At 37.9% G+C, this 22,044-nt stretch overlaps 1 protein-coding gene across 6 annotated transcripts in view; it reads left to right on the top strand.

The window, feature by feature from the left end:
• The first annotated feature begins 716 nt into the window (after positions 1-716).
• Positions 717-22,044, top strand: part of NFIB (nuclear factor I B) — a 465,213-nt gene continuing 443,885 nt past the window's right edge. For all 6 annotated transcript variants that reach the window (XM_037850907.1, XM_037850904.1, XM_037850903.1 and 3 more), the window contains exon 1: positions 717-833. In XM_037850907.1, coding sequence (XP_037706835.1) covers positions 738-833 — 96 coding nt within the window. In that variant the 5' untranslated portion in view covers positions 717-737. The remainder of the gene's footprint in view (positions 834-22,044) is intronic.

The following is a 22,044-nucleotide window of genomic DNA, read 5'->3' as shown; positions in this document are numbered from 1 at the left end:
ACTGGGAATCCGTTCTCAGGGCTCAATTACCCTTGCCGGACTGCAGGGCTCTTCTTGAACAGAGATTTCAAAGAGTTAAACTGCTTCCATATGTCCAGCATGAGAATGGAGTTTGTAGCCTTTGGCAACCTCAGCTGAATCCAGCTGCAGCTGCTACCTGTGTGTTCCACTGTGTGTGTGTATGTGTGTGTTTGTGTGCTCACACACACCGGCACGCCTGCGTGTGCAGTGATATCTGAACCATGTGCTGACTGCGTCAATGAAACTGTTATGTCTTTGTTGGGGGAGATATTAATTCTGAGCAATTACAGTTCCCTCTCCCTTCACTCCCTCCCACCCCCCTCCCCTTCCTTCATCTGCTCAACAAGGACCATGGACCATGTCAAACAATATACAACAGAGAAGAATGCAAATAAACTTTAGTCTGCATAGCCCAGCAAAGCAGTTAGCCGCCCACTTGCAAGATACTTAACTCTTGTACACATGATACACAAAGAACGCTAGCTACTTTCACCAATCCCTTTAGACCAAAAAAAAAAAAAAAAAAAAAAAAGGAAAAAAAAAAAGGAAAAAGAACTGATCCTTGTCTTTCTATCTGTGAGGTTGCAGTTCCTCCTGCTAATAAAGGAGCTTTTTCCCATGATGCAGTGTGATAAGGATTGGCCTACATGTAGTCCAGCAAGCCACTGCTGATGTTTTCTTGATTAGGTGTCTTATCTTCCATTGAGCTGCATCTGATGAAGGCTGCTGACAGCATAATGGCTGGGAAAACATCGGACAGCTCCATAAAATGGCAGCTCTGTTATGACATGTCAGCCAGGACCTGGTGGATGGTAAGTTTGACGTGATAACATTTTTTTTCACCCATCTCCAAAACTTCCCCCCTTCTTTCTTTTGAGCTCCTCCTTTATTGTTCCATGCACATGTTACAAAGTTCGCTGCCTGCGGAAAGTTCAAGCTCTAGTTGTGGGAACCTGGGGTGTCTCTGTTCACCAGTGTGCCAGATAGGATTTCCCTGGCTATCGCGGCAAGGGGCATAGGCCTTCTTTTTAAAAAGGCAGTGTGAGTTTTTGTTCACTTTTTTTTTTTTTTAAGGAAAATGCAAATGGTACAGTCTGCTCCAGGCCGACTGGGGTGAAATGTATGGAGGTGGGGCAGTCAGTGGGAACTGGAGTCTTCTTGACTAATTGTTCTTGCGTTGGTCTTAAAATAGAGCAATGTACGTCTTTCTTCGGCTTCTCTGAATATTGATTTAGATAGTGTATTGTCTCATGTTGTGGACAGTCCCCTCATCAGTATGCCACTGTCCCCCACGCTTTGCCTTAATTTGGAATCCACCTCCCTTTCAATGAATACTGTAACTGGAGCAACCACTGATTACTATGCCTCTCAGCGTAATTAAATTTAGTTAATGAGGGTATGCATATTCAGTTCATTAGTTTTCTTTGCTCAGGCAAATGTGTGTGAGGTTGTTGTTTCTGGTTTTTTGTTTTTGTTTTGCTCATATTTATCCAGCTGCAGATCTGGGGAAGAGGGAAAAAGCAGCATAAAAATTCAGGACATTGATGAACCCTGTGATTCAACCTTAAAAGATAATATTGGGAGGAAAGAAGTCGTAACTTCCTTTAATCAGAATGCTGGGATTAGGAGCAGTGGTTTTGGGAAAGAAAATCTTTCACATCAAAAAAGTGCTACGTGAAAAATTTCAATATACTGATTTCTGTTGTGCAGACAAAGGTCTCTTGTATGCAATAGTTGTGACATGAATGGGGAAACCTGAATATTAAATTCATCCTTGGTTTAATTCATCTGCATGTTTATTTTCTTTTTTTCTTCCTTTTCTTTCTTTTTTTTCTCTTTGCCTCTGTCTTGATTGCCTTTGCTTGTTTGCTTGGATAATTATTATGCTTTCTGCAAGGGCTGTTTCTTCACAGATTAGTACAGTGCAAGACAATGGGCACTTTATTCTGGATGGGGAAGGGGTACGGCCAGCCCTGGTAGCCCATCCCCAGTGCGTGGACGGAAGGGAACTCCTACCGATTAGACCTGGTTTCTGGAACTGCTAGGCGAGAAGGTTTCTTACTAATGTGTTTAAATTTCCCAAAAGGTGGGCGCTAGACTTTTGCGTCCAGGCTCCTACTGAGAACTCCTTGTGCAGGGAGGCTTTACTGTACACTGTAGTTCCTCTCCATTTGCTTTCTCATTTATGTGAGATGTGTAAGCCTGCAGGAAAACTTTTCTGCCGCTGATACTTGTTGCTGTTTTGAGTGCTCTGTTTCAGTAAGAAAGGCTAGGTCCTCAAGGAAAGGCAGAAACCCCTCTCTCTCTCTCTCCCTCTGTCTCTCAAACCCATTTTATTCTATTTGGAGTGCATTTTATGAGTGATATAAACTCAACAGTGGCAGATTTTCCTTTATGGTTGAATCTCTCATTCGACTTGAGACCTATGTGTGTGCATGGTTGCAGTGTACTCTTAAAAAATGACTGGCAGATGTTTGGGGAAGGATATTGGTAAACATTTGTGTAAAAGATTTGTTTTATGTGTGTAAAAAGGCTTGGAAGTGATGTTTTAATAGTTACAGTGCCTCTTTACTGTCATTTTAGGATGTTCTAAAAAGTGGGTTTTTAAATCAGTATTTTCATGGAATGAACATTTTTCTGTTGGAAAAAAAGTCAGAAGTTTAAGAAATTTTGTTTAAGAACTGGGATTAATATGGGTAAAGTGAGCTAATCACTGTAAATGTTTTGCCATTAAATTTCATCATTCCAGTTCTGTATAGAGATCACAGCTTCCCAAGAGAAGTGTGTTGTGAATATTACTTTTAAAGATTTGTGTATGCAATTTTAAAAACTATGTCTCCTTCGTACCTGGGAAGCTGCAGAATATGTACAGGAACAGGCTCAGTAATAAAATGTTAACGTAAAAATTTTTGCATACATTATTTTCTTATTTAATCTTCAGTGGGTTACATAAATAGTGTGTAAGTTCTTAGGACAATTAAGTTTTAATCAACTTTGTTAATTTGGGACAAAAGCATCTAAGGAATATTATTTAATGTGTCATTGAAAACTTGGAATGAGAGATGCTTTGTGGAAAACCTAATTAATCAAACTAAATTGTTGCTTATCATTAGTAATCTTGTGGAAGAGAGAGGAAAGTGCATGGGAGATTAACTCTTTCCTTGTTTTGGATTTAAGGAATATGTTTGAAAGATGTCTTAAAGTTCTTACAAACTAGTTTATTGTGATTCTCCTCTCACTGATTCTTTTATTTTTACAATTACTCTGGGGTTCTTGTGTAAGAAAGGATATTGTATCCTTATTTAGCTTAATCAAATGAAATTTTAGTAACCAAATCCTGAATTCCAAAGCTGCAGTGTTAAAGTATCCTGGCAATTGCTTCCTGACTTATTGTCTGTTTCACTTAGATTCTCTTATTGTGTGACAATGATCATAAATTCTACTTGACAAGGGAAAAACCCAAACAAGATGCAGTCGTACAATTCTACATCTGTTTTCCTTCCTAGATAGGCATGTTTTAGTAAAACAGAGGGAGGAAAAACATTTTATTGAGACAGCTAAAAATAAACAAGAACAAGAAGAGTAAACTCGTGTGTGTGCATGTGTGTTAAATATCATCTACATACATACAGTTTTTTAAATGATGCATCCTTATGTGTTTTATTTCTTTAGATTGTTTTGCATGTAACTTCTGTCAAGGGGAAAAATCATGTAAGCAGTTTAAATTACAGTTGGTTGGCTACATTTAGAGTTCTGTTGATGACCTTTCACATTATTTTAAAATACCATTAGAATGTATTAAAGATGAATTTCATAAATAGCTCTGGTTATTGGCAATGTTATATGTTTCCTTTTTTACCCATTGATAAATAAATTGTTAAAAGCAATTTTTGGCCTCTCCATTCTATTTTATTCTGCTTATTTAAGCTCTCCACGAGACTTATTAGAACTTCTTTATTATCTACTTGGAACTTCAGGGTAACGGGTATGCACCAGACATTATTTTTTTTTCCTGTAAATTTCATAATTCTAATCCTTTGATCCTATCAGAACCAGGCCAAAACATTTGTAAGTTTACCTTAATCATGAAGGGTAATTATGTAAATATTAATCCTTAAATTAATTTGAAAAACTAATTGCCAGTCTATGCAACTTGAAATTCTCACTCTTGTAAATATTAATTGAAGTAAACAGGCACATAAACATAGAAACTGAACTGGATCTCATGTTATCAAAGGCATAAACATGATACTTGGTTGAATACCAATTAATCTACTCAGTTTTAATACAATTTTTATTTTACTTGAAAGAAAATAATCTTCAGGAGTTGGCATGTTAAAATATTGAACAGATTGAACAGAAACCTTTACATAATTTTGTCATTTGGTTTAAGACAACATTCATAAGGTGACAAGTGCATCCCTTGTTTAATTTGACTGTTGTAATAATAAAATTTTATTCTTGATAGTAATTTTAATTAAATGGTTAGACAACAAATACCAATATCAGATGACTTCAATGAAGAAAAAGTTTTCATATAAAATATTTTCTTAAAGTCTTTGAGAAATTGAGGTGAACTAAAGTTTACAGTTGACAATTTTTAACTGAAATTCTAAAATTAATGTATTTTTTTAAATGTCGAAACTAGTATATGTTACGGTTTGTATTTTATTTTTCTTTACTATAAGCAAGAGTTCCTAAGAAGCCTAAGGAATATGCTAGAAATATATATGAGAAAAATCCTGCCTTACCTAATCACCACATTTAGACTTTCATGTTAATCTATCAGTCATGCAAAGATAAATCTAAAAATCAAAATTCGCTATTTATTTAATTTAAAATTTTATTTTATTTCCTTAGTAGAAATGTAATTGAAGTTAGTGGACACCATGAAGATAATAACCACATCAACCACTTGCCTGTCTATTCCTTAAACCTGTTTCTAGAATTAGAAGCAATAAAATTTATATTTCATTCAATAAATATTTGTTAAGGACTAAGCATATGCCAAGCTCTATAGTAGGTGCAGAGAAGGGCATGGCTATCTCCTATTTTTGAGAATCAAGGCCATGTCCTAGTGTTATAGGAGGGGGATGGTCACAAAATATAATGGGAACTCCTGAATGATTTCTGTTTTCTCTAAAATGTTGGTAAATATGTAGACATTACACTTGCACATTTGTTTCTCATACTTAAAGGTAGTTAATAAATCCCTCTCCTTTCTTAGTCTTGTAGGTGAGTGTTAAGTATCATTGACTCTAAGCCATCTCCTGTACAATTAATGAATGGATAAAGAATAATATTTTATTAAATATCAGTGAATGGGTAAAATAATAATGCTGCTGCTGCTGCCTGAGGAAAGATTTCAACATCTCTAAACAATGTTAACATTTTAAAAATATTTCATATTGTAATAAACAAATTGCACTTCTTTTCATTATGAGCTCTTCCATATTTATATTCTTTAACAATACATTTTTATTTGTAATACCATTTTAGTATATTTAACTTAAAATGAACTGTAAGGACCATGTGGTAAAATACATTGATGTTCTTCGAAGATACTTTCTTATATGGGAACTACTTTTATTTCATTTTTCCATGATTTATTTTCATTTACATGCTCACATAACAAATGCAACATATAAACTTTGGATAAAGAAATGTATCTTTTGGGCTCTATCTTAATAAACTTAATAAACAGTGATTAAATGGTTATTAATTTAATCAGAGTGTAAGAAAACACAAGTGCCTGCCTATCTTCTTTTCCAGTTCTTTTTTGGAAGCAAAGGGTCATGTTCTCAAGGAGAGTTATCTCTTCTATCTATGGGAAAGCTGGTGTTGATTTTCCAGTCTAGAGACTAGTCAACAAAAAGATATCTGATGCTTACAATGTTATAGAAACTACAGCATATTTCTGTAACATGGTTGAATGATGTCAATCACTACCTTTAGGCATTTTTAAAATTCTCTGAGATTGTTATAATGTGGCATTTTCTACACTGAGATTTGTAATATATATTCTTCTGAGGGTCAGGGAAAGTGAACTGGGACATAGGAAAATATACCAGTGAAAATGCACCAGGCCAGTAAAAGAATTTCGTCCCTCTGTTGTTGCTTCTTGATGGCCCAAACAGGCAGGATATTCAGTGCAAAAATTCTTTTCACAAGAAGTTCTGCTAAGAAATATGTGTACCTATAACACATATTTCTACTAACTTTAAGTATTTAATATTTTATTACACTTTAAGTGCTTAGCATAAAGCCGGGAAAATAGAAAGTACTTGGTAAATATCAGTTATAATAATTATTAGTTATTATTATTTCAACTTACACTTAGCATGCTTCATAATGGGGCATATTTAGCATATCATTGAATGGACAGCTTTGATAATTTTTGTTTCTAACTGTTCTGACATAAAATTTAACCCAACACCTCCCTAAAAAATGACTTTATTCAAGCAGCATTTTTTTTAACTTCTCACATACTATGTTCATTTTATGAGGTTGTAACATAATGGATATGTTTATGAGCACGAGGCTGAATCCTGGGAAATGTTGATTTGGTGACCTCTGGCAAATGAATTTGTTCCTTTTACGGCGTGTACAGCCAGCTGTAATGTGCTGATAATCATGCTCATTACTTGTGACTGGGACCTGTCATAAGGATGCATGAGATGGCGTTGGCGAGGCACCTGTGAGTGCAGTGTAGCTACCAGGTCCACGGCAGATACCCAGGGGGACTGATACAAGTTGTGACTATGTATACAGGCTCAGGTTGAGCACATAATAGCTACTCCAAAAAATACACACGGATGGGTTTATTGAATGTTACGGCAACCTTTATGGGGATTTCATAGCCACATTGACTTTTTGAATCGATAAAAACATTTTTGTAAGAAGTAGATACATTAAATGAATCGTAAAAACTCAGTATTTTCCACTTCCAGTTGTAGCAGACAGATTTCTTAAAAGCAGAGTTTCCTGAAGTGTTTCCTATGCTTAGCTGGATCCATTGGTTGATACTGAATACCAGCTTAATTTAAACACTAAACACTAAGTTCTTAGGGGTAAAAAGATACCAAGGATTATTGAGGGCCTCCTATTTGCCAGGTGTTTGCCAGGTATATTGGGAAGCAATTTATATAAACCTCATTCAGTCTCCAGCACAACACAATAAAACAGGCATTACCAGCCCCCACTTTACAGATGAGGCCATTCAACTCTAAGGTTAAGCAACTTGCTTAAGGGCATTCCACTGATAAGGGGGGAAGGGGAGGCTAGAGCACCAAACCTCACAAACTCTAAAGGTTGCTCTGCTCCTTCCCCAAACTCCACCATTGACCGTTTCATCCTCACAAACTGGGTAGTGACTAATTATCTGTAACCAAGACAAGGTATTTTGCCGTAGCCTGCTCTGCATCTGCCTACCCTTCCAGCTTCGTCCTGAGGCTCAACTCTCCCCATATGTTCAGTGGGCCAGCACTCTTGCTCCAGAGCTGCTTCTGAGAATTGTAGAACTCTGGGATTCGAGGTGGCTGAATTCTTTGGAAATGTGATTCTATTCATCTTTCCTCTAGACGATTAGACTCGCTATAGTCATAGGCCATCTGGGGGAAATTTTTTGGAAAGAGACTGGTAAGAAAAGCGTTTGCATTTTCAGGTTTTGATGGTATCTGTTTACCTCATGGGGTTCTTGTGAGGCGCCAAAGAGGTAATACACAGTAAATGATTTGAAAACTCTAAAATGCAAAACAAGTTTAACGTATACATATTATCTGGTGGTGTTAAATATGGGGAGAAGAAGAAAGGTTTTCCAGAATTTTGCCTGTGTTCTGGAGTGTGATATAATGGAAAATTTCCACCAATCAAGAGAGGATATGCTGGCTGTCTAAAACATGATGATCTTTTCAAATTCTACAGTTGTGCTGAGAGGGATTAATTCTTCAGCTATCAGTGTACTACTAGTTCATTGCAATAGCAATGATAAGAGTACCCACTGCCTTCTTTTATACATTTAATGGGAAGGAATGAAATAAAGAAAATTGCCAAAATGTAATCTGTACCATCTTGCTTTCTCATTACTCACTTGTACCATAAAAGAGTCACATTATAATCATTCTTTGATGAAGTTATTGTTTTGACTTACGCTTACCATGTATTATACTGGGACAGATTTAGCTTGTCATGTAATGGATAGCACATTATGCTGTTAATGTTTTTTTTTTTTTTTTTTTTTTTAATTGTCAAGATTGTTCTAAGTTACAATATCACCAGAACCTGTTTGAGCTGAAACACCTTCACACATTTGGGTTGTTTTTATGCTGAAAAAAAAAAAAAAACCTGTGTGAATATTCTAGTAGAGATTAACCTGCTTTATTGTGGGATTTGCTATACACAAATATAAGATTTGTCTTAAGTAGTTGCTCAAGTGTGCAACTAAAATTTTAAGCCTACAGAGGATGGTTTTATTTACCAGTCCTAAATAGTATTTTGCACATAGAAGGCCCTTAATAAATAATTGCTAAATTGCATCAAGACTGTTGCTATCCCATTTTACTAATGGAAACATTGACCCAATGAGCATTCAAGTTCTGAGTTGATCAATGATGATGGGTTCCAGATCTGCAGCCCAAGTTATGAATCACCACACCGCCTTTTTTTGAGGTAAAATCTAAATGTGCTAGAAGTATGTGGGAAGTATGCTGAAATTAGCAGCAGAATTTTAAAGCTGGGGGTAGGAATGGGAAGAAGGCCCAGAAGCAAAAGCAACACATTCATATTTCCCTTCAAGCAGACAGACTCATGGTGGGGTGGTAAAGCAGCAGCTATTCTCATCAGCAGTTATCTCTGTGATCAACTCTACCTTTCTCACAGTGACTAAAAGCCTTTCCGGGCCCTCATAAGTCAGGGAATTGGAAACACAGATGATTTTTTTAGGATAAGTGCCGAAGGCCAGGTGATTTTGGATTAAGTGAACTTTTTTTTGGTTTAGTTTCTTATAGTTGATGAAATAAAGTTCACTTCAGATGATTGAATATTTCTCCACTCTAATGTTGTGATTATTTTTCCCTGTTTATCACGTTTAACTCAGTTTTGGAAGGGTGTCTGTTCTGGACTGGCATTTTAACATTCAGTGTTTGCATGAACACTCGGGGGACCATGCCCCCAAATTGAATGAGTTGGTAGGATATGGAAGGATGGGAGTCTCTGGGAAAGTGAGAAGGAAATTAGTCAAGTGCTTATTAAGAAGTTACTGCTTCTAAGTGAATTTTAGAGGGTGATATTTAAAGTGACAAAATTAATCTATTTGGACTCCAGCTCTTCTTCAGTCACTATAAATTGTTGTCTGAATGAAATCTGAGAACACTGCTTCCTATTGCCAGCACTAAGTGTGCTCAGCTATTATAAACTCTGCAGCCCAATTTAAGGAGCCTAGGAAGTTACTCATCCCTATTCCTATGATTCCTTTTCCTCAGAACTGTCAGAAAGTGAGCCTGAGAGAGTATTTTGTAGGCTCCTGCAAAACGTTAGCGTGCCCTCAGCCAAACAGTACCCTTTCATGAGCAATGCAAATCCACACTCTTGCAGAAGTAGCAGTGTGACAACTGCTTTTGTTTATTTCACCCCTCCCATGTTTATTTTCAGATATTTTAATGTCAAACGGTAGGAGAGAGGCATGGGAAAGAATATTGATTGTGGAGCATTCCTTTTCTCCTGGACCTTCCAGCCACTGCTACAACCAGGAGCATTGTTCTCCCTTCTAGAATAGAGCCTCTGGTTTGAAGGAGCAGTGAAGGATCTGTGACTACAATTTAAACAGTCTACACTTTACCTTCCAGGTGTCTTCAACTGTTCTTACCATGTTTACTGCTGATGCTAATAGCTAATCTGCTGGAAATTATGCAGAAAGAAGTAAACTTACCTTTTTTAAATTTGGGCTTTGGGGAGATACAGATAGAAGAATATGAACCTAAAAATAACATCATGTATGTTATAGCGTATACTGCAGATGACAATCATTATTGTGATTTTCCTGAATCACAGGTAGTTTGCTATTATTGATAGAGCTGAACAGTCTTACACAAACTTCTTTTACCTTCTCTGTAAAATCCTCTGGTTCACTCTTAAGTGGAATTGTAGAATACTATGTTGTCCAATATGACCAAGACACTAGAAGAGACAGCTATGCTTTTTTAATATCCGTAAATAGGAGTAACACTAAATTGCCATTTTATTTTTCCAATAAGATATTAATTATCTTATTGGAGGCTATTCATTTTATTGGCACCAAAGATGTTTATAAATGGTACCCCACATAATACAAACCGCATGTTTATGTAGCATGAATGTTCAATCAATTAGTTTACACACACAAATGCTGGAATATTGATGACACATGTTAGCTTTTAGTGGGAAAAAAGCCAACAGTGCTAATTTGATGCATTGATCCTTGGGACCTGCACACAGATGTGAACCTTTGACTTCATCACAAGTGATCTGGCTGACAAACAGTAGCTTGTAATTATTGTTGTGCCATCATAAATTAATTAACAAATCAATCAGTCAGCTCAGAATCAGGCAGCCCAGCCACATTTGTCGGTTTGGGATGTTTGCTTGTCTTATCAGATACTTCAAAAACATTTGTTTTTGCCAGGTTGACTTTTCTCTAAGCTTTGAACGGGAATTCCAAAGAAGAGCATGGGTCGAAGGAAATGTTGCTGAGCTGTTACTCAACATTCTCTAAATTTTCACCCGTAGAACCATCTATGGGCATTTTTCTGGGTAAAGCAAATGTTTTTTTTTGAGTGTTCAAAATTTTGGCCAAAGCTTTCTCCCCAGGCAAGGAATAGGGAGACAGGATTCTAATTTCTTGGCAGATAGGCAGCATATATGGGGGCTGAGTGACTGCTAAGGTAATAGTTCCTAATCTTTTCCAAAGGTTGACTGATTATGTTTTTCACCCCAACCCTATGTTTTGAAAGATCCCATTAACTGAATAAGTTGCATTTATTGAATTGTGAGTTACTGCCTTTTTCCAAATTCCACCATTTATTGAGCTCTCCTATGTGCTAGGTTCTCTGCTAGGTTCTTTGCATATATCACCTTATTTAATTCTTTCAACAATACTGCAAAGTAGATGTACTTCCTACTTTACAGCAGAGGAAACAAGTTCAGGGTCTTTACGTTTACCAGATAATAATAGGCAATGCCCTGGCTAAAAGACAGGCCATCAGCCCTTCCCATCACAGCATGATCACTCACAGGTATCAAAGGACAGCTGAACAACATATTGCAACCCAGTTACCACATGGAGTTGATGTAGGTCTAGCTAAAAGCAAAGAAACCTTACATTTTAGATAGATGGCAAAGCCTCATTCTAGATAAACCCACCATTTCTGAGAGGCCCTGTGAAATATTTAAAAATAGTTCTTAGATACCATTCTTGAATTTACTTTCAAGGAATTCAAAAGGGTGGAAGACATCTGAATCATTCTTGGCCCTGTTAACTCAGAAGCAGCATCCACTGTTGTGTTAACTAGGTGTTGTTGCTTTCTGTTGTTTTGTTTCATTTCCTTGCCCTGAATTAAAGGGGGAACAGGAAGGGGCAGTGGACTGACACTGGGAACTAAGAATCAAAAGAACCAGATGGACTTTCCAAAACTGGTCTGGAAGCAGAAGCAAGTCATTTAACCATGGAGCCCTGCCTACTTCTTTGAGCCACTGTGAAAAGCAAATGAAAGACAGTGGTTTCCAACTTTCTTAGGCCTCCCATCATAACCTAGTGCACACGTATAGAAACACGCAGAACTGAAAAGAAATAATAAAACAGTCTTTACCCTATCAAATAAATGCAATTTTAACAGTTTTTTTTTTATTTTGTTCTATTTCATCTTTTTAAATGAAGATGCTATCTAACTAAATTAATATCTTAGCCCACTGATGGGTCATAATACATGGTTTGAAAACTCCTAAGTGAATACAAAAGTTCTCTGTAGATGTTGAATTCAATCTCTGCAAAGCAGGAGTGCTACAGATTCTTGTGTTTAGAGACCTTTCATCATTAGAACCCCATCTTTTAAAGGAGTTTCATGCTCATTGGAAGAGAGTTATTATTTTGGGGACGATGATGTTGGTGTGAGGCTCCATTGTAGGACATTCCACTGTGGTGTTTCTCTGAGCTTCTGTAAAGACAAACGAGTCAGTTAGCCCTTAGAAGGAGGACAGGTATGGCTACAAGTATATAATGACTTACCAGGCTGGGTCCATGTTTATAATACTTACTGAATTCTTATCTTCTTTAGGGAAATAACACCTATTAGGACAGGCCCTTATTGCAAAAAGGTGATGGAATGATATTTTAGAATTTGAGAAAAATAATTTCTGTAGCTTTTTCTTTTTAAATGTCCACTGAAAATGTGAGGAAATGGCGACTTGGTAGAAATCAAAATGGATGGAATAGGTGCTTTCCTAAAGAGTTCTTTTATTTATCTCTCCCTGAAATTTTTAGTGGAAGGAAATCTTAGGTACTATGTAAGGTAATATCTAATGCACATTACATATCTTTATGTGAATGGAAGAAAGTTAAAAGTCACAAATACTTTCTTTAAAATATGGAAATTTCATATTCTCAACAATCTGCATTTTGTAACGTTTATAAAGTAGAGAACTCAGGATAGGCTAAAATTAAAATGGAAGAGAGTATAGGTTATAAAAATGTCTTTTGGAGAGTGTTTCAGATTATATTAAGTGGGAAATAGCATTGTGATTAAGAGTCTGGGCTTCTAAAGCCAGACTCTCTGGGTTCAAATTCCAAATATGCTATTGGGCAAATGACTTAATTTCTTGGTGCCTCAGTTTACTTGACTGCTATGTGGGGATAGCTGTGAGATCTGCTTAATAGGGTTGTTGTGTTGTGAAGAATAAATGAGGTAAAGCACTTTGTCAGGTAAGTAGCAAGTCCTCAGGTTAATATTAACCATAACTGCAGACAAAATGTAATTACAATGCTTTGCAATAAAATGTTTTGCAGTAAGTAAGGTTTAAAAATAATGTATATAATGAATGCTTTACAATAAGTAAGGTTTAAAATGAAGGGAAAACAATAAGTAAGATTTAAAAGACAGAACAAAGCAAACCAGAAAATATGATTGGAGAAAATAATGGTCAAGCCAGTGAGTTAGGGTGCACTGAATGATTAGCTCAACCCGGGTCCACAAAGACTTCACTTAGCATTCTTTCTGACAAAGTGATTTCTCCTAGATTCTGAGCTTCTGTCCATTTTAATCTGTGTACAACTACTGCCATTTATTTCATGTATTCCCCTGAATAAAATGATAAACTTCCGAAGAGCAGAGGCTCCATCTTAGGCTTAAATTTCCTCCCTCAATCTTCTCCTCCCAGCCTTCATTGCCCTTCTACAGAGAGTCATTCCAGAAAACTTGTTGAATGTGATTTAGCTTGCCTGAAGTTCCAGTTTCTCAGTCCATCCGTAGTGCTTTGAGAGTTCAGGACACACAATTTATAGTTAAAGTCAGCCCTGCTTTTCATAGAGGTACCTCCCCACAACTGACAAATGAGTTGTGCTCTAAAGCTCACTATGAATCAGTCATTAAAAATGTTGTAATATGCAGTTGGTTCCTCAAAGGACCCATGAAAGATGATTTCACCGACAGTGTATCGGGTGCAGTGGTGGCTCCAGGCAACCTGGGCAAGGAGCCTAGCATCTTTCCCCTTTCCCCAACTCAATAGCAGGGAAGTGGGAACCCCCCATCTTCAAGCATCTTTACAGTGATATATAGATCCAGACTTCTCCCTTCCTAGCAATAGCTGCATTTGCAACTGCATAAATTGATTCATTCTCTTAACAAATATTCCTAGAGCATTTACAACAAATACTGTACAAACAAGGTAGACTAATTTCCCTTCCTCAGGAAGCTCACATATAGTGAGGGGGAGGGGAGGGAGGAAACAGACAATCAGAGGCAGTGGGATGAGTCCTTTGTTGGTGAGGTATTGGCTGCTGGGGAAATACATAAGAGAGAAGCCTAATTTATTTTGGAGGTGATGCAGTTTCACCAGATACAAATAAGAGAGGGAAGAGGAGTGCCTCCTGCTGAGATGCCAACATGTGCAAAGACCCGAAAATAGCACCTGGAAAAAGCCATCGTGCTATAAATGAGGGCACTTAAAAATTCGGCTGAAAAATCCATACCAACAACCTCGGTATTTTGCTGATTGATGAAGAGGAAAACTGTCCAGGAACATGGGCTGGTAAATCACTGCTATAAACATACACACACACACACACACACACACACACACACACACACACACCCACATACACTGCCGGACAAGGATTTCATTATAGTGAAACTTCACGGACATAGATCAAATGACATAGGACAAGGGTCTAAGCTCAGATGGCTGCTGTTTTCTGCAAATTTCTGGCTTACCCAGCCTATTAGACTGTGGCCAGATATACTGTGTTACCTACATAATCCTTATCAGCAGCATTCCATCTGTGTCACCCAAGTAGCAGGAATTAGGCAAGCACCCTTTTGGAAAGTGGCCCAAAGGGTACAGAAAGCAGGTACCCCTTGGAGGCGTGTAACCCATGTCCCTCCAAGGTAGCAGAGAAGAAAAACACATTGAGTTTCTGCCCCAGATAGTCTCTTGAATTGCTGTCGCATTCCAAAGAGAGGTTGGTGGGTGAAAATTTGGAGGTTAGCTGTAGGCCTTGGAGTGATGATTACTTTGTAATGGAACAAATTAAATTATGTGAAATTTTAGATGCTTTCCCCCTGCCCTAGTGGCTCCCAATCTATTTAGGGGTAGTCGGGAAAAGGGGAACCTTCACAACAGCTGCTTAGCTGCTTGAGCTCAGAGAGGAAAACCATAATTTGGTCTGTAATCCCTAATGCCAACAGTTGTTCATTAAGAAACAAAACTAATGTAATCTTGATTATTTGCTCAGATTTCTACTCTATCATGTTTTGTACATCTGGCAGGCTAATGTAATTTTCCTCAGAAACCCAAAGCAATCTGGTGCTCAGACAACACCAGGCTGATTTAGGTAAATTCCAGGCTCAGATTAGCATAATATTAACTAATCACGAATATCATTTGCATTCATTAGAGTGTTAGGGAAAAAATTGTTTCTAAATGGCAGAAAATTGAAAGAAAGATTAAGGGCAAGGGCTTGAAAATCCTCTTTGGCTTGATGTGACTATATTACAGATGATTTTTCTCTTAAAAGGCCTAATATTTAATGTGGAAGTATTAATTAGAGTATTGGAAAAAAGATTGCATCTAATTGGAAAAAACTAAGAGAGATTAAGGACTGGGCATATAGATTTGCTTTTCCTTGATTCAAGTGTGGAACAGATAATTTCCCCTGCAATGCCAAGGAGTTTAAGTGTGTAAAACATAGGGTGATTAATCTGGGGAGAAGAACCAAGCCTGTTTTTGAGATAACAGAGAAACATAATTTCTTCCCTTCACTGGGTAACAAGTGTATCAGTGTCATTGTTGTGATCAAGGGAAGAAGATAACAGAATTAAACTCTTAACTCTGAAATACTCCCAAATGAAGGCAAAACCTCATAAAGTCCACACACCAGGCAAACCTAAAAATCACACTAATAGATCCCAAATGTTGAACTGATTAAAAAAAGAAGAGACCCAAACCCGCACCTCCTGGTGTTTAGCTATTTTCCTTGCAATTTCCTAGGTCCACTCATTTGGCATAAACGGAATTGGTTACAGGCTGTGTGCTGGGGCCTGTGCCTAATCATGGATGCAGGCAATTGTTTGTAAATCCCGTCTCTGGGCAGCTCGGCAGCTCAGCAGCTTGGCTGCTGTGGCACTAAATTCAGCGCTGGCTTCCTGAGGGCTCGGAGCAGGTGCTTGCCAATGGCTTTGGCTTCTCCCTTTGACAGATGAGCAAGTCGAACCCCTCCTCTGGCAAGAAGCCAACTGAGCAGACATTAGCAGCTCCATCCAGCCTTTGAATGTCCAGGCTAGTCTAGCTGCTTGCAGAATCCTGGCTGGGATTGACACTTCATCCTTAGTATGGATGAGGTTCTGGGCAGCACTGTATAGGAACTTGTTACTCCAAGTGTGATCCAGGGGCCAGCAACATTGGCATCATCTGGAAAACTGTTGGAAATGTAGAATTTCGGGCCCCACCCCAGACTCACTGAGTTGGAATCTGCATTTTCACATGATCCTCTAGATCTTTGTAGGCTTATTAAAGTTTGAGAAATGCTGGTGTGTAGGACCTTGGGCCTCAAACACTCAGGGGCGTAATTATCCCATGAGAACATGGTAAAACCCACAGTCCTGGGCCCAAGTTTCATTTTCTGGAGTTCTGGGGTAGTGGGGTGAGACCACAGGTGACTGATGTAATGGGTTCCTGGACCCCACTAGAGAAACACCTGGTGAGGGAATAAGCATGGATTCAATTCCACCTCCCCTACTGAGTTAAGTGGAAAATTGCTCAATCCCATTAAGGGCTTTACTAATTTTTAACATGGGGAAAATAATTCCAGTTTCAGAGGGATATTGTGAGAATTGAGCACATCTGAAAAACGTTTTAACACACAGTCCTTTATGTTTTTGGTCCTCCAAAGATATTAGCTCTTTCCCTTTTCTGCTTTGCAGCCTACTTCCTCATGTGACCCCCTTCATGTTTCCTGCCCACAGGTCCTTCCTCTTGCCCTCTAAATTTTCCACCTTAGCAGTGTCTCCCCAGTGACCCTTATACTTTCACCTGTTCAATTCCATCCTTCCAACTAGGTCTCCAAATGCCAAACTCCTCAATCCTCCAGAAATATAACTGTCCTGTATCCTATTCTTTCAGAGTCTCTCTGTTCTCTGCTAAACTGGAGGCTAACTTAAAACTAATGGCTAAGATGTTGTGTAATGTGTTATTTCTCTCAAAGATTTTTATTGGTGTCTTTGAGGAGAGACTTGTCTTAATCCAGTCATTCTCAACCATAGCTACACACTAGAATCATCTATAGATAATTTAAAAATATATAATCAAGCCTCCCTCTGTCTCCAGGATTCATTCAGACAGGAGTGGAACCCAGGTATTGGCATGTTTTAAAGCTCTGCAGGTGGTTAATAAAGAGCAGTTAAGAATAATGAGCACTTTAACAAAAGGGATGTAGGAGGCCAATAAAAAGAATGTTTTAGGTCAGAAGACCTTTCAGTACCCATCAGATTAGACCACTTCAACCATCTCCAATAAAATGGGTGCTAAATGTTGACCCATATCTCATTCACTTCTCCATACCATTGTTTATGTTTTTCAAGAGAAGTGTTTCCTGGAATTATCTTTATAGGCAAGGTTCCCTTATTTGTTAAGCCACTTAATTCCACACTGTATTCCTCTTGTTTTCAGTAAACTACTTTTTGGAAAAGAGCCAAGCAGATGTGCAAGCCCAGGAAGGTGGTGGATGTTTGTGTGTCTGTGTGTGTGTGCCAAAGATAAAATATATAAGAAATTGAAACATAGCATTGTAGTGAAGAATATGTAGAATTGTATCAGATTCTTGCTTCACCATATTAGAGCTCTGAAAACAAACACTTACAACCCAATGCCTACGTACAGTGGGTGCTCAATGACTGTAAGTCCCTTGCTGTTCATCCATTTACTTTAACAGCAACAGTGCTGCAAATTTTACAGGCCACACTCTCTAACAACTGTGCAATAATGCTAGCAATTAATAAAAATCATTTAAAGCCCTAAGCATCTTTAATTTTTTTCAGGATTTCCCAAATATTGAGTTAAATAGGATGTCAAACTAAAGTTACAGATTGTTTCAGAAATAAAAATATATGCATAGATTGAGCACTTACTGTATGCCAATCACTATTATAATTACCTTTCTTACATTATCTGATTTAATTCTCTCAAAAACCCTGAAGTGGGTATTATCATCAGGTTCCTTTTGCAGTTATATAAACTGAGGCACAGAGAGGTCAAGTAACTTATTCAAGGTCACACAGAGAGCAAAAGCTGGATTTGAGTTCAAACAATCTGTCCTCAGGGTTTGTATTTTGTTTTTTCACTAGCACAGTATATTTAGTATCAAAACTTATGGAATTGGTCAAAACCATAATCGAAGAATAAACTATATGTTTTTTTTCTTTTTTTTTTTTAATGACTATAAGTGAATTAAGCCTTTACACAAGAAGACAGGGGTAAAACACAAAGCAAACTAAGGAAAGTGGGAACAAGAAAAAAAATTTTAATGCAACAATTAATGAATTTAAAAAAGAAAAGCAGAATTTAGAAAAAGATAGTTCTTTGAGGAGATGCTAAGAGAAAACAGAAATACATAAAGATAGGGTTAGATGTGTTTACTAATAAAGGAACATTTTATAAAAATCTGTGCAGGTATATTTGAAACTCTACATAGAATAGATGTTTCATAAAGAATATATAAACTACCAAAAATTGAGTCAAGAAGGAGAAAATCCAAGGAACCATATTATCATGAAAATCCTTTAGAAAGTTGGTATAGAATAATCTCTATTAAAAAAAAAAAAAAAACTTTTCAAACACTTTACTTTCTGGGAAAGTTTTTTCAAAATTCCAAAGAATCTCCACATTCTAGAGCATAGAAAAATATGAATGGCTATCCTATTCATTTTATAAAGCTGGCCTAACTTTGATAATAAAACATGACAGAAGGAGAAAGGAAGGAAGGGAAAGAGAAAGACAAGGAGGGAGAGAGAAAAGGAAAGTAAAAGGGAAGAAAAACAGGAGTGAGATAGAAGAAAATTTATTTCAATTTAGTCTGTAAATAGGGATACAAAAAGCTAAGTAAACTATTAATAAATTGAATCCAGCAATATATTAAAAGCTTAATAAGTTGGTGGAGTTTATTTTTCTGTAGGCGTGTTGGGCTAGTTTAATGCTAAGATTCTATTATTTAATCCATTACATCGATAGTTCAAAAGAGAAAGAAAAACCCATATAATCTTCTAGATATCTGCCAGCAAAGATATGCTTAGAAATAAGAGGATACTTATTAAATTATTATAAATATCTGTCTCAAAGAAATAGGCAAAAAATCATACTTGAGAATGAATGAGTAGGAGAACCTAAGATGGCAGCTATGTGAGACAGGGCAAAAAAACACCTCCATGAAAAATACTAGATAAAAACCAGAAAGTGACCCAGAACACCACTTCCAGAGTAGCACCAGCCAGACAAGGTCTGCTAAATCTACAGGGACGTGCATTTGGTGAAACCAGGAGTCTGCATTCTGAAACAAGTAAGTGAGTCAGCTGAAAGTCCCTCAGCCACTCTGCGGTTTGGGGAAATGGTGGGTTGGTGTTTGGAGATGGACTATTTCTTTAAAAAAAAAAGAAGCCCGGGAGCAGCTGCAGATACGATGGGAGCGGGCTGGGCTAATGCCTTGGTGTCTGGCATGGAGGATACCCCTTCCCACACCCACTGCTGATTGTCTCGGGCCCAGGGGAGAAAAGGGGAGCCAAAAGGAGAAAAAAATGCACGACTTGCAGCCATCTCCCCAGTGGGCGGGGGCACTTCTGCCCAGGGCTGAACCCACAGCACAGAGCCACACCAAGAAACCCAGTGTGACAGGGATTCTTTCCTGCAGCACCGCTCACACGCCACAATATTGGCCGTGGACAGTGGCCTTGAATACACTCATGGCTGATTGCCCCGGACCTGGGAGGGTGGAGCTGTGCGGAAAGGGGGAAGTTAACGCATCCCATTCAACTGTCTTTGAAGTGGTCTGGGAAAGCCCCTGCACAGCCTAGCATCCCAGGGCTTCCCTGGAGGCCGGCGCACACTTACGACGTGACACGGCCCTCCCTCCCTCAGCAGAGGTCCTGGAAGAGCACAGCAGGGAAGGGGGAACCACTTGGAAATCCCAGGGAACCTACGCCAATACCAAAGACTTTTGGGTCGGTGGCAGAGAACAGCCTTAAATCTCCGGGAACACCTGGGAGGTTTGATTATTAAAGCTGTCCTTCCTCCCTAACTGCTCAGACACACGCCCCTCATTCAGGGCGGACAGCACTGACAACACACCCAAATTAAGTGCACCAATTGGACCCCACAAGAATCAGATCCCCACACACCACAAAGTTGGGGAGAACTGACTTGAGGGGAATAGGTGACTCACAGATGCCATCTCCTGGTTAGTTAGAGAAAGTGTACGCCACCAAGCTGCAATTTTGACAAATTAAAGATCAAGTAAAGCAAATGCCAAGAGGCCAAAAACAACAGAAAATCTTAAAGCATATGATAAAACCAGATGATATGGATAACCCAAACCCAAACACCCAAATCAAAAGATCAGAAGACACACAGTACTTGGTGCAATTAATCAAAGAACTACAGACAGGCAACAAGAGCATAGCACAGGATGTAAAGGACATGAAGAAGACCCTAGAAGAGCATAAAGAAGATACTGCAAGAGTAAATAAAATAATAGAAGATCTTATGGAAATTAAAGAAACAGTAGGCCAAATTAAAAAGACTTTGGATACTCATAATACAAGATTAGAGGAAGCTGAACATCAACTCAGCCTCCTTGAGGACCAAAGAACAGAACAGGAAAGAATAAAAGAAAGAATGGGGAAAAAAATAAAAAAAACTGAAATGAATCTCAGGGATATGATAGATAAAATAAAACATCCAAATTTAAGACTCATTGGTGTCCCAGAAGGGGAAGAGAAGGGTAAAGGTCTAGAAAGAGTATTCAAAGTAATTGTTAGGGAAAACTTCCCAAATCTTCTACACAATATAAATACACAAAGCATAAATGCCCAGCGAACTCCAAATAGAATAAATTCAAACAAACCCACTCCAAGACATATTCTGATCAGACATATTCTGAAGAGAAGGAGCAAGTTCTGAAAGCAGCAAGAGAAAAGCAACTCACCACATACAAAGGAAACAACATAAGACTAAGTAGTGACAACTTAGCGGCCACCATGGAGGCAAGAAGGCAGTGGCATGACATATTTAAAATTCTGAGAGAGAAAAATTTCCAACCAAGAATACTTTATCCAGCAAAACTCTCCTTCAAATTTGAGGGAGACCTTAAATTTTTCACAGACAAACAAATGCTGAGAGATTTTGCTAATAAAAGACCTGCCCTACTTCAGATACTAAAGGGAGCCCTACTGACAGAGAAACAAAGAAAGGAGAGAGAGAGAGATAGAGAATTTTACCAGACATATATAGAATATTACAGCCCAGGTCACCGGGACACACATTCTTCTTTAGTGATCACGGATCTTTCTCCAGAATGGACCATATGCTGAGACATAAAAACAAGCCTCAATTAAAAAAAAATGAATTTGTTCAAAGCACATTCTCTGACCACAGTGGAATACAAATAGAAGTCAATACCCAGCAGAGACTTGGAGAATTCACAAACACCTGGAGGATAAAAATGAGGGGGAGATAAAAACATTCCTGAATAATCAAAAGCTGAGGGACTTCATCACCAGTAATCAGTCCTATAAGAAATGCTAAAGGGAGTTGAGCAGGCTGAAAGGAAGGGACACTAAGCAATTGACTGAAACTATGTGAAGAAATAAAGATTTCCAGTAAAGATCACATGGTAAATATAAATACCAATACTACTGTATTGTTGATTTATAACTCCACTATTTACTTCCTACAGGATCTAAAATACATGAACTGTAATGATAAATCAGTGGTTTTGGACTCAATGTAAAATATGTAATTTTTGACAAGAACTACATAAAGGTGGGGGAATGATGGAGTATAGGAACATAGTTTATGTGTTGTATGGAAGTTAAGTTGGTATCAAAGAAAAACAAGATTGTTATAGATTTAAGATGTTAAATTTAAGCCCCACAGTAAACACAAAGAAAGTATCGGAGAATATGATCATAGAGATGAAAAGTAGTGTAGGGGTTCTGAGAAGTGGGGGAAGGGGCAATGGGGAGTTAAGAAATGAGAGTAGGGTTTCTGTTTGGGGTGAAGGGAAACTTCTAGAAA

This window comes from Choloepus didactylus, chromosome 10 (genome assembly GCF_015220235.1).
Source record: "Choloepus didactylus isolate mChoDid1 chromosome 10, mChoDid1.pri, whole genome shotgun sequence".
In the NCBI taxonomy this organism is placed as follows: Eukaryota; Metazoa; Chordata; class Mammalia; order Pilosa; family Megalonychidae; genus Choloepus; species Choloepus didactylus.
This window is presented reverse-complemented; position numbering and strand designations above follow the sequence as displayed.